The sequence below is a fragment of the Struthio camelus genome, chromosome 3, assembly GCF_040807025.1.
Source record: "Struthio camelus isolate bStrCam1 chromosome 3, bStrCam1.hap1, whole genome shotgun sequence".
In the NCBI taxonomy this organism is placed as follows: Eukaryota; Metazoa; Chordata; class Aves; order Struthioniformes; family Struthionidae; genus Struthio; species Struthio camelus.
Window position 1 is genome coordinate 146,022,447 of NC_090944.1, and position 12,693 is coordinate 146,035,139.

Sequence of the window (12,693 nt, forward strand, 5' to 3'; positions counted from 1 at the left end):
TATATAAAATCTTAATTATATGTACACAATAATTCTGTCCTTGTCTTCATTTTCCCGCGACTCACTCTCCTCCCTGGGTGTTCCAGGCAAGCCGGGCAGAAGGACCAGCCAATATAGCTATTTTCCCCCTAAAAAAAAAGTTCCGGCCTGGAGATAGGAGGGAGAGAGGGAAGTCGATCAGCGTTGGGTCCCAGCCGCGCCCGAAGCGCTCTCACAACTCCGCAAACACTTGTGGGCTTTCCCCGCTTTCTTAGTTTTTGTGCCTCTTAGTAAAGCTGCCAGCCGTGCACAAGGTAACTCAGAGAAGTGCCGCCGGGCCATATAAGTGGCCGCCGCCGCTTTCCCTTCCTCTCCCCTTGAAATAAAACTAAACCTAACCAAAAAGCGACCACCAAAACCAAGAACCGCAACGTTTCCCCCCATCTCCACCGGGGGATTTTGCAGGGAGGCTGGCAGGAGGGCCGTTTTCACCGCAAAGTCAAACAAAAACGTTTGGTCGTTGTTGTTGGTTGCCTCTTTTTTTTTGTTTTTGGAAATATAGCGTTTTTATTAAAATTCGTATTAAAATATCGAAAACCTTGCAGTGGTGTGTGTCACCCGGGTTTACACACAGTGATTGTGCTAGATATTTCTAAGGAGATGACCAGATCAGGGATTTTTTTAATCTACGTTTCTTTTTCTTGCCCTCGTGATCATTAGGAGAATAGTAGCACGCAAACCCCATATAAAATAAAAGAAAATAAACTCCCTAAATATTACTCATAGCAACAATAACAAGAACTATATGCAAAAATGCCCCTGCTAATAGTTGTCAGGATCTACAGACGGGCAAAATTTTTCACAGAAAAGGAGAAATCAAGATCTCCATTTTAAAGTGTTCTCCGCTGGCGTTACAGACGACTGACAACAGCGCTACAAGTACACGAACAAACCTTACAAAATCACAAGAGCATCGGGTTTTTTATGCTTTATTTTTTTTTATTCTGATGATTTTTCCCCCCTTTTATTTTAGTTGTAGGTAGACAGGACCACTCTGAATGGCGCAAAAATTTCTGTAAACAATGACGCACAAAAACACCTCCCCTCCCTTCCCCCCACCTCCCCCCTAAATGAAACCGAGCCCCCCAAAAATGGAGGGGAAAAGAAACAGGAGAGGAAAAAAATCCATAATAATAATAATAATAATAATAGCAATAATAATAATAATAATAGCGTTTCCCTCTCCATCCCTTCCCCTGTAGTTTTGATTTTTTTTTTTTTTGGAGCATCAGTCTGTCTCTCTCTCGCTTTTTCCTCTTTTTTTTTTTTTCGCCTTTTTGTGTGGGTGTGTGTGGGTGCGCTGTGCGGGCGAGTGTGTGTTTTCTCCTGCAGCGTTCACCAAGTCCATTGCTGCGCTTGTACCAAATGGTGTGCTGTGGGGTACTGGGGGTTGCTGGCAGAGCTGTACTGGGCGTTATATTGCATATGCTGTAGAGACTGGGCGCTGTAGGCGGAGAAGGGGATTCCCGTTTGGAAAGTAGCGGCTGCCAAGTCCTGAGCTTTGAGCGTGTGGCAGGGCTTGCCGTCCCGGACGAGGACGGGCACGGCCACCCGCCGCGGGGACGGCAGCGGGGTCACCTCCATACCTTTCTCGGCCCGCGCCCGCTTCATCTTGTAGCGGTGATTTTGGAACCAGATCTTCACCTGCGTGGGCGTGAGGCGGATGAGGCTGGCCAGGTGCTCCCGCTCGGGCGCCGAGAGGTACCGCTGCTGCCGGAACCGCCGCTCCAGCTCGTAGGTCTGCGCCTTGGAGAAGAGCACCCGCCTCTTCCTCTTCTTCCCCGCGTCCCCGCCGCCCGCCGGCTCCTTCTCGTTGTCCGGCGACTCGTCGGCCGACGGCTCGGGCGATTTGGCCGAGGAGTCCTGGCTGGCGTTGCCGGAGGCCAGCCCGTGCACTGCGGAGAGTCCGCAAAGACAGCGCCGTCAGCGGCGCGCACGGCTCCGCGCCGCTCCGCCGCCCTCCGCGCCGCCCCCCGCTCGCCGCGCTCCGCGCCCGGCGGCTCCCAGCTGCCGAGCCGCGGAGCCCGCTCGCAGCCCCCGCACGCGTTTTCTGCGAGCAGGCAGCGCCGCGGCCGCTGCCCTCCTCGCCTCGGAAAAAAACAGCGCGCAAAAAAAAAAAAAAGAAAAGAAAAGAAGAAAAAAAAAAAGGAAAGGAAAAATAGCGCCCTGAACGCCCCCGAGCCACCCCACTGTCGGGGGAAATCCGAGCTGCCTGTAATCCCTCCATCCCGGCTGCGAAATAGCTCCGCATGCCAGCGGAGCTCCCCCCTCGCCCCGCCGCATCCCGGCGGAGCCCCCTCCGCATGCCCCGACCCCGGTGACCCGCCGCCGCGGGGCTCGGGGCCAGCCGCGCCCCGGGCTGGGCTCTGCGCACCCGCGGAGCGGCGCGCGGAGGCGCGGCTCGCCGGTACTCACAGGAGTATTGGATGCCCTCGGCGCTAGCGAGCCAACGCGTGTAGGGATTATCGCTATTATCATAGAAAGGGTTCTTCAAAGGCAGCGTTTGAACAGTGTCCAATGGGTTTTGTCCCAAAACTCCCGATTTCTTGGGAGGCTCCGACGCTTCGCTCTCCTCTTCGCCTCCTTCCGCCACAGATCCGTCCTCATCGTTGGTGTCAGGAAGGTCCAAAATGTCCTTTACAGAAAACCCCGTCTTTGTGTTGGTCAGAGACATGTTCTGGCCAAATTTAGGCAGGAAAGTTGAAGGAGCAGCTTGTCGATCGGCTGTGTCACACACACACACACACACACACACACACACACACACACACGAAACGACAACAACAACAAGGCGCGCACACACACACGCACACACACCAGCGAGGGGGAGGAGGGTACGGGGTGGCGGTGGTGGCGAACTTGGAGCAGGAAAAAATATGTCGAAAAATAATCGAGGGTTTCTGCGCGAAAGAAGAAGAGGCGCCCCAGCCGCAGCGGTGGATCTCTGGGTTTCTATGGGCTTCTTCTGCTACGGAGGAGATTCAGAGAGCAGAAGTAGCAGCTGGCTTCGGAAATAGTTTGTAACTCCAGGGGAAAGGGGGATAGACACATCAAAAAAAAAAAAAAAAGGAAAGGAAAAAAAAAAGAAAAAAAAATCACTTCTGGTTCTTGCTTAAACACACCGAACCCGTGCCTGCCGCTTGAAAAAAATAAGCCATTGCTGGAGTGAACAGTCCATATAAGGCTGGTCCCCACACATGAACCTGCCGAGAGGAGGGAGAAAAAAAATACATTAAACCCGGGAAAGGTTGGCCACGTGTGGGCGGGTCTTAGAAGTCAAGTGGATGAAGACAGTGTTTGCAGATGTGAAATTGCGGGTTTTGGGCGAGCTCCGAGCTTCCACCATTGGTGATGAGTGGTATAACGTGTCAGTTAATTACCAGCGTGGGGAGGGCCTTTTCCGTGTGTGTGTGTGTGTGTGTGTGCGCGAGTGTGTGTGTGCGTGTGTGATTTTTTTTTTTTAACACAATATTTACATACAAAGAGCTTCGGACCAGCCCGATATTCTACACACTCCAAAGTGTGTTTTCCACCGAGTGCCTTGAAAAGCCAAAGGAAAAAAAAAAAAAAGGGTGTGGGGGGGGAGGTAAGGAGGGAGAGAAAGGTTGCCTTGCCGGTTTTGCCACCCCCTCCCCAGCAGCCCGCGCCTGCCTTCGTTTCCCCTCGCAGCCGACGTCAACCTGGGCAGGAGCGCTTCGGTGCGGGAGATGCGCTCCAGTTGTTGCTCGGTACCTAAACAAGATGCTGCTCAGATGGCAAGAGACCAACTTATCTAAACCTCCTAGGTCAATATTTTGGTTGAGGCTTAAGGATGAACACTGGAAATTAAACAGCAAGTAATTGATTCTAGTTTGCTCCGAAATTAACCAAACTGGCAAAATACAATCGTCAGTCACTACCCGGAGAGATTCGGGACGTGATAGTTTGGGCGGGGGGGGGGGGGAGGGCAGGCTTTATTTCAAGAGGTCTCATTGATTTTGCCTCTTTCTTCTAGGGGAATAAAACACAGTCCGTTTAGCTAACTTAATGGGCTGGAGCCCAATGGACTTTCAAATATGACTGCCGTCAATTTGTGCTTTATTTATTTATTTAGCTACTTATTTGTTTATTTATTTTTTCCCAGGACAAGGGCTGAGGAGGGGGCGGGTAAGGAAGGGGCTGCTTTTCAATAAGACATTTCAGAAGGCAGCATCTGCGAGCATCAAGTGTGCCCCCCCCCCCCCCGGCCCCCGCCCCGGGCTAGTGGGTGCCAAGCCCTTGGCCGCGCTGCCTGAGCCGGCAGGCGGGGGCCGACGGCCGCGGAGGGGGCGCCGCGGGGCCCTCACTTCGCCCTGCGCCCTCTGGCCGCGCCCGCGGTGCGCTGGCTCCCCCACCGCGCGGGGCACACCGCCTCCGCAAGCCAGGCCCGCTAGAAACCGTCCCCCCTCCCCAATTTCTACCGCCTCTCTCTGTCTGCCTTCAACTTATTATTATTATTATTACTATTATTATTATTATTATTATTATTATTATTTTCCCCTCCTACCCTCTCCTTTTCTGCACCCGCGAAGGACGCAGTTCAGCTCAGGCGCTAAAGGGCTGCGTGCGTGGGTCGCCCGGCGCTGAGTTTCCCATTCGCTTTTTGACCTATTAACTGCACTACCCCATCCCAAGCCCTCTGCCCCCATGCCACCCCATGCCTGCCTCGGTGGAGGACGGACACAGCACCTCGCTGCTCCGTGTGTGTGCGTGTGTGCGTGTGCGTGTGCGGAAAAGGGAACGGCTTGGCTCTAGTTAGGACAGCCTGCAGGTTCCTCTTCCCTTCGAAGGGATCGCCGTGATTTGGAGAAGGCGACCCGCTTTGGCGGAGGCGGTTTGCAGAGGAGGACCGTCCACTTCGGGCGTGGTGATGGGACCGTGTGGGGGGAGTCAAAATCTGGGAAAGAGCTTCTCGCCACCACTCGCCACCACCTTTTTTTTTTTTTTTGTTCCCCCTGGAAAAGAAAAGTTGTCTGACTTTCTCTCCCAGGCGGAGGGGGTGGGAATAGGGCTGGTGGCGGTAGAAAAAGGAGGAAGATGGTTCCTTAGAGATCGTCCTATTTGTTGATGAGTTTGTTTGCACCTTCCCCTCCTTTTTCTAGCGACTCCCCCCATCTTTGCTCCCCCCAGCCCCCACCCTGCCTCCCATAAAGTATGTGATGTGGCTGACAATGCCCAGGGATTTTTTTTTTTTAAAGCAAGCCCCTGAGCACATCCTGGGTGGTCGGACCCGCGCAAACACAAATACAACCCTATGGCTAAGCTGGAAACAATGTCCGCAATGTAGACAAATGTCCGGCTTCTGTTGGAACCTTTTGTCTCGGCTCAGTTTTTGCATTTATTTCAGTGGCGAAATAATACGTGATTGACGCCCTCTTTCAATGTGTTCTAACTGTTGGGAATAAATCTGAGGTTGTTCCTAGTTGTCATGGTATTCAACTGCACTCAATGGCTATCTCTTCATCCATTTCTGAGTCCTTCCTCAATATTAAGGGAACCCCTTCATGTGGGCGCTCCCTTACTCTTCTTTACTCTTCTCCTGGGGGAGGGGGCGCTTGGGCAGTGTGTTTAAATATATATGTTTAATTTCCAGCAAATCTCGAGTCAGGCACGTACTGGCTGATTTATTCGTCCATTTCGACCTGCCCGGAGAGGAGGGGGGGTCGGTGATGGTGTTCGCTCAGGGCAGATAGGATGGGACAGGATGGGATTTTAATTCCTTCCCACCGTGGCAGTCAACAGGGAAAAAAAAAAGTAGTGATAACAGTAATAATCACAACAGCAGCAGAACGATAAAACATCCCATACCAAAGAGGCTGAGAAATAAATTAAATACCCCCAGCAGAAATTAAGCCAACGAGCCCCAGGAAAGGAGCCTCGGTGGAGACGGGCTGGAGGGTGAAGTCGGAGCAGAGCATCCCTGGGGGCGGCAGGACTGCAAAGCTTTTCTGCTCGGGGGCATGTGTGTGCGAGAAGTGGCGGCGACGGTGGTGAATTTAATTTGAGAAGATCTCCTTTTCAGGCCGATCTAAGAGCCAGACTTCAAAACAACAACAGCAAACAAACAGCAACAACAAAAACCAAACGCGCAAATGCCACAACATGGACACACCGTCCTGCAGAAAACTCGACATCTGAGGGATTTAACCAGCGAAAGGAGGGAGGCGCTGGGAAAACTGCGCTGACAGGCCTTTTGCAACCTCTTTCGACAACCCCCGAGCCTGGGAACTGACGGGTCAGGACAGGTAGCTTGAAGAATGAAAGCGTACACGCTGAACAAATAGCCCTAATAAGAAACTCGGGAGCAAATACGACTTGTGGGATTTTATCAGTATGGCACCGGCTGCACCACACCGTCCCAGCACACAAACACACAGCCCCCAACCTGGGATGGCTTTTGGCCATAGTCTCGCAGACCACCTGATAGGTAAATATTTTCCTCAGGGAAAACCAGAGTTGCCGGCTCATTAATCAGAAGGGGTGCGGGTAGGGTAACAATGGCCTGTTGTCGGCATACAGCGCCTTAACAACACGGCCGGCCTGTGCCCGGCTACCCCACTCGGCACATAAAGTCCCGGGAAAAGTCACAAGCCCCCTTCCCCAACCCTCCTGTACCCCCTGCCCCTCGCCTTGCCAGCCCCAGCCACCCTGCGCACAAGTGGCCGCAGCCGCAGGCCTGGGTCAGCTCCTGCCTGCCCCGCTGAGGGGTCGGAGTGACCCCAGCGCTGATTTTGGGCGAGCTCTTCTTGCCCCCGGACCCCTGCGGCCTCCGCGGTGAGGGCTGCGCCTGGGCCGTGGGAAAGAGCGCGAGGTTTTTCCCACGCGTGGGCACCGCCTGCGCGGCTGCCCCCGCTGCTTCTTAGGATTGGGCTGGCGAGGGCCGAGCAGGGGCAAGGGCTGTGCCCGCTCTGCCGCGGTGCTGGCCCCCAAACACGGCCAGCTCCGGCTGCCCCGACGCAGTCCAGCGCTGCCGCGGCCGAGGTGGCAGCTGCGGGCGTGACGTCACTTGCGAGTCGTGACGTCAGAGCCACCCGGTCCTTTTTACGTCAAGGTGGGCTGTTGGGCCAGGACACTGCCCCGCGCTCCTCAAGCAACGAGCCGCTGCCTCCCCTAAGCCCGCTTTTGATAATGTCCGAGGGGAAAAAAACGACGCCAGCCTGCCAGCTATCGAAACCGAAGTTGAGGCACCCACTGTCACGATGCCAGCTGTGGGGATGCTCTCGGCTCTCCTTTGTGCCTTTCGCCGGGAGTCTTTCTTTGTTCCCTTCCCAGCACCCTGCTCGGATGGCTCTGCCCGCCGTCCCGGAGGCCGGGGCCGGCGCTGGGGAGGACAGCAGCGGCCGGCTGGGGGCCTGGCCCGCGTTTGCCCTGGCTCGGGGCTCTCCCCCAACTCCCACAGCGACGTGCTCCCTCCTCAGCCGCTGTGTACCCCTGGGACCAGCTGGGCCATTTGGAGCCGGGAAGGAGGGGGGAGATGCTCCAGCGCTGCAGAGAGGAGGTGGCATCTCAGGGGGAGCCCCACCAAAGCCTTCCCAACAGCTGCTGGCGACCCGAAACGGGGGCTACCCCCAAACTGGAGTTGAGATCTGGGCAGTGGGGCAGATCGGGCTGTCCTTGCAGACAGCGAAGGCCCTTTCCAGCTGCGGGAGGTAAGGGGAGAGCGAGAGAGCTCCTCCCGACCTCGCGGCTTGAAGCTGCCGGAATGCCATTGCGGCCAGATCCGCCTGAATTTAAGCCCCGGACTTATAGGATGGAGGGGTTATTTGAACAAGTGAACAAGAGGCTGAAAAGGAGAGGTGCGTGTACACAGGCTAAGTGCTTGTACTTCAGGACAAGTGCCCTCTAGTAGCGTGGAAGTGTTTACCTGTTTACTTTTACAGGTAGCTCAAACACAAGCCATTCGCCTTTTCTCTCATTTCCGATGTGTTTGTCAGCTTCTGCTCGCCGCCCAGAGCTGCGCGGAGAGCAGCCCCCTCCCGCGGACGAGCCGCAGCTCTTTATTTTAGCAGCATTAAAGCTCTCTAAGAGCGGGGGGGAAGAGACACTTGGTGGGGGATAAGAGAGGAAAAGAGCCGCCCTTAGCGACCCTCCAGTGCACGCTCGTACCCCGGGCAGCAGGACAGGCGGCATGTGCAAGGCGAGGGGCTCCCCGGCTTGGGCCGCAGCCCCGGGGGCGCGGGCGGCCGCCGCGGCTCCCCCCGCTCCGGGCGGCAGCGCCGGGACCCCCTGCCCGCCCCAGCCCCACCGAGGGCTCCGCACCGGCCGAGGTGCCGCAAAGCAAACAAACAAGCAGGGGAATTAAAAGCTGCGCCTTGGATTAAAGTCCTCTGCCAGGCTCCGCGGGCTGCAAGCAGCTATCCGGCTAGTTAAAAGCGTTATTTCGGCCTTGTGACAGGCAGACAAATAGGTTATTATTTTTAAGCTGCGAGGTGCCTTCTTTTCTTTAATTGCTTTTTTAGTCTCACCGGCGGACGAGAACTCCCGATCGTTCAAAAGCACGAGGTCTTTCCAATTATTTAAAGCCATCGATTCCCCTGACTGCATTCCCTTCTCTGTCGAGTAATATCATCTATATGATATCATCCATATACGTACGGGTGTGAATGAGAAGGTGTTTAACTGGAGTCTTCCACTGTTTCTCCCCTCCCTGCACAGTTCACTTGTCCTGACCTCTAACCCATCACACATCACATCTTCGATAACAGCCGTCAAGTGGATTAGTTTATTGTTTGATTAGACCAAAGGTGCAAGCTATTGTTTTCATTCACTCCAGACCACAAATAAATAAATAAAAAGAATTGCACCTTACCGCTCCGTACGGATTAGCGATCCCACACAAAGCCTTTGTTAGAGGGGCAGGTTTATGTTATCTCTTAGGATAAGCTACACTTGAAATCAATGGGGAAAGGAAAGCGCAGCCCATTCTACTCCTGATAATTGTTATTAAGCGATGCACCTTAGGAACATCCCCTGTAAACAATATCTTCTTCTTTTATTTTTATTTTTTTTAAGTGGGGGGGGGAGGGGGAGAAGACCTGCGTCATTAAGAGAGGACATCCTTTTTTTTTTTTTCTGATAACAAACAACAACAACAACAAAACCATCACCCCTAACATACCGTAAGGGATCCCTTCCCCTGCACAGACTATTTAAAATTTCATTTGTCTACGGCGCGCCCTGCATTGCAACCGTTTTACAGATACAAGCGGCAGCACTAAAATGAGTGGACTACTTCACTCCGCAGTACTTCTGGGTCTCTTTGGAGAGGGACTCTGCGACATCTCTGCCAAGGAAGAAACATAACAATACCGTGCACTCCCCCCCACCCCGAAACTCAGCAACAGGAAAGGTGGCAGGGAAGGAAAAACCCGCATAACTAAATTACCTTGCACATACGCCATGCTGGCCAGGGGATGGAAGGGTGTTAAAAATATCGTATTCCCTAAAATCATGAAGAAACAGAGCCCTCTAAATCCTCCTTTGGTTACAAGAACTTAATTGTAACGTGTGGGGCTCGGAGTTTCTGATGGGTGAAATTCCCTTCTCTTTTCATGGCTGGAAAAATGTCATTAACAAAGGCATTAACGATGTTTTGAGGAAACAGATAAAAAAAGGAGAAGAAGAAAGGAAGATTCCTCCCGCATATAGAAACGGCATCAGCATCCGCCTTCCCTGTTGAGGAACAAGAGAAACCCACTATCAACCCCCCAAAATCCCAGCGCCGCCCTGCCTTTCTCCCAGAGACAATTAAATCTTCTCCAGGACATAGGAATCTAAATGAGCTTTCCTCCTCTCACAATCATTCTATCTTCTTCCCCCTGAAGCTTCAAAGACGGGGAAATCCTTCCAATTCACCGATATTACATATATAAATTTGTAGATATAGATATATTCCCCAACCAAACCTCCCGAGGTGGTAAATTGTAATAGAAATTAGGATTTTTTCCCCTTCCTCCCTCGGGGCTAATGGGGTTATGTCAGAGCTTGAGGGCACATGTTAGGGCTTTGATAAATGCAGTTTAATGAGATCTTTGAAAATATTGCCAATAGAGTCAGAGGCAACACCAGTGCGAGGCAGTTTGTTAACGCAAGGTATGTTAACACAAAGCCAGAAGATTGAAGTCTCCTGCACCTCATAGCGATCCGATCCAGCTATTTGTTTGTCTTATTCATTTTTTTTTTCCCGAGCAGAAGCTGTAAGTAGAGCCCGGGGGCCTTCCTTCCCGTTCCAGTCTATTATAACTGTTTTATTTGCCAGCCAAATGCTTCTTCCCCCCCAGCAAACCCTTCAGCTTTATTCGTTCACATCTCTCTAATGATTAAACGTGTCCCAATGAGATTAAGCTTTGTCAGAAATGTTCTTCCTTGCAAAGAAAAATCCAACTCGTTTCGATAAGGGCAATTTGAATGCAAGAGATTTATAGTTCTTTATGAAGCATGGCCCTGAAAGCACTTTCTTATCTGAATTTATTTCTTGCACACGCACACACGCACAATATGGAGGACTTAAAAAGCCCAACCGTCTACTATGTGATGGGTATATACATATGTACACACAGGTAGTTGGGATATATATATCGGTAAGTGGTGTGCTTTACATTTAGGGTGTTTAGTAGGCTGACAAGTCACGGACTGAATTTGAAACCTCTTCTCCCCTGCCAAAAGCTAGGAAGGCTCATTTCCGATTTTGAAACAGTCGGAGAAAGCAGGATCATTTTCTTTTTGCACAAATGATGAGGAGGGAGGGAGGGACCCTACCTAAGTGCCCAGGGGAAAGGTCTGAGGTGGAAACCAAAAACCGGGGAGTGGGAAACACCAAGGAAAGGAAGAAAACCCCTCGGGGCCGCCAGCAGCGCGCACTGCCGGGGGCAGGAAGCCTGGCCGAGTCCCCAAGGTGGAGAGGAGAGAAATGCAAAACTGCCCTGGGTGCAGACCCGAGAGACCAGGGACTGGGACTTTTGAGCCATTCTCGATCCTCTGGCGTACTCTGCTGACTCAAACGAGAAGTGTCCTCTACCAGCTGCTTCCCGGGAAGGGGGGAAGGAGGAAGAAATGAGGCCAGTTACCTTCCTCCCTAGGTAACGCAAATCAAGCGATCAAGAGCTTCCAAAAGGAGCCACGTTTCTCCCAGGCCCTCCCGAGCCCGGAGCCATCGTGGAGGCTGGAGCGCGCTCCCGCGTGGGCGGTCGGCCGGGCTGGGGGGGCTCGGCGGGGCACAGGGCAGCCCCTGGGCCAAGCCTGGAGGGCGGCGGGGCCACCCGGGCACCCAGGTGCACAGCGAGGTGAGGGGGTGAAGGCCAGCTTTGGTAGTCCCCCCCCCCCGGCCGGCAGGGGAGGGCTCCGGAGGGAAAGACCCTTCCCCTCGGTGCCCTGAAGCAGGACGCGAGTTTCGCGGCGGCTCCGAGAGGCGGGGAGAGGTGCGGGCTGGCTGCTCACGCCGGGCTGGATGTGCCCCCTCCCCGCCTGCAGCCGGCTTTGCGCCCACCTCGCAGCGCTCCCGGCGGCTGCGCGACCGCCCAAACTTGTCCCGGGGCTAGGGGGATGCGTGAGCGAAAGCACAAGGGCGGCTTTTGCCGCTTTCCCATCCGCCTTCGCCCCGTCCGCCTCCTCAGCGGCAGGGCGAGAAAAAGCAGCCGAGGAAGCAGAAAAATCCCGGCACAAAACCCCCTTTCCCACCTGCTGCTTCCGAGCGACGATAAGTCTTTTTTTTTTTTTTTTTCCCCTGCTGTCACTTGAGCGTATTTCTGCAATTCGCCGGCTCCCGCAGGGAGAGGAGGGGGAGACCCCGAGCAGCCGCGGGGCACCCTCAGGTGCTTCTTTCCAGCGGGGACCGGGGTGTGCATGGGCGACGCGCCCGGTGACACCTCCCTCGGCCTGCGTGACTCTCCGGCCGCCACCCCGCTGCGCCGGCGCTCCGCGCCCCCCTGCGCACCCCGCCGCCCCCAACCCCGGCGGCTCCTGGCCGGCCCAGCCCAGCTCGGGCCCCCTCCCCTGGCGCTCACCTGGTAGCGCCGGAGCGGGGCTGCCCCGCACCCGGCGGGGCGCGGGCGGCGGCAGCAGCGCAGCTTTACGCGGGCAGCGGCGGAGCGCGGGGGCGGCGGCGGCGGCGGCTCCGCGCCTCTCGCATTGTCTCCGCCGCTTTGCAGGGCGGCCGCTCCTTCCCGCCGGCTTTACATCGCCGGGTCTGTTTGCTTTCCTCCCCGGCGTGTGACGCGAGGCGAAATGCTGGCCATATGTTCGGCGGTAATAAATTGGTTATAAGCGCAAACACGCCGGTTCCTGGATGGCTCTTTTAAGCCTGCCCTGGCCCTGCTGCTGAGCCGTCCCTCTTCCCCGGGGGGCAGAGCCCTCCCTCCCGCCGGCCCCCCTTCCCCAAAGATGCGGAGAGCTCGCTTTCTGCTAGCGGAGCGCGTCCTGCCCCCAGCGCTGCCCAAATCCCCCTCGTCTATTTCCCTCCCCACCTCGTCTATTTCCCTCCCCACCTCGTCTATTTCCCTCCCCACCTCGCCGCTTATTTCCCTCCCCACCTCGCCTTCTTCACACCTCCCACCCCGCTCCGCCTTGGGGAAGCGAGCAACTTCCCCCGTCCTAGCCCGGGCTGCTCTTTAACAGGCTTGCCCTCTATAAATCGCTCGG

General features: G+C 54.8%; 1 protein-coding gene across 1 annotated transcript; it reads right to left on the bottom strand.

Annotated features, from left to right (window-relative positions):
• Positions 1-1,261: 1,261 nt before the first annotated feature.
• NKX2-2 (NK2 homeobox 2) lies at positions 1,262-12,266 on the bottom strand. Its single transcript, XM_068936535.1, has 3 exons — positions 12,060-12,266; positions 2,455-3,242; positions 1,262-1,934 (listed from the first exon to the last, which is right to left on the bottom strand). The coding sequence occupies exons 2-3, from the start codon at positions 2,711-2,713 to the stop codon at positions 1,375-1,377; spliced, it is 819 nt and encodes a 272-aa protein (XP_068792636.1). The 5' UTR covers positions 2,714-3,242; positions 12,060-12,266; the 3' UTR covers positions 1,262-1,374.
• Positions 12,267-12,693: the final 427 nt, after the last annotated feature.

What these genes read in the sequence shown, in the direction of transcription:
- NKX2-2 (XM_068936535.1), bottom strand. Translation starts at nt 2,713, where the DNA reads ATGTCTCTGACCAACACAAAGACGGGGTTTTCTGTAAAGGACATTTTG. An exon ending in CGAGGGCATCCAATACTCCT is followed by an intron (nt 1,935 to 2,454) that starts GTGAGTACCGGC and finishes GACTCTCCGCAG; the next exon opens with TGCACGGGCTGGCCTCCGGC.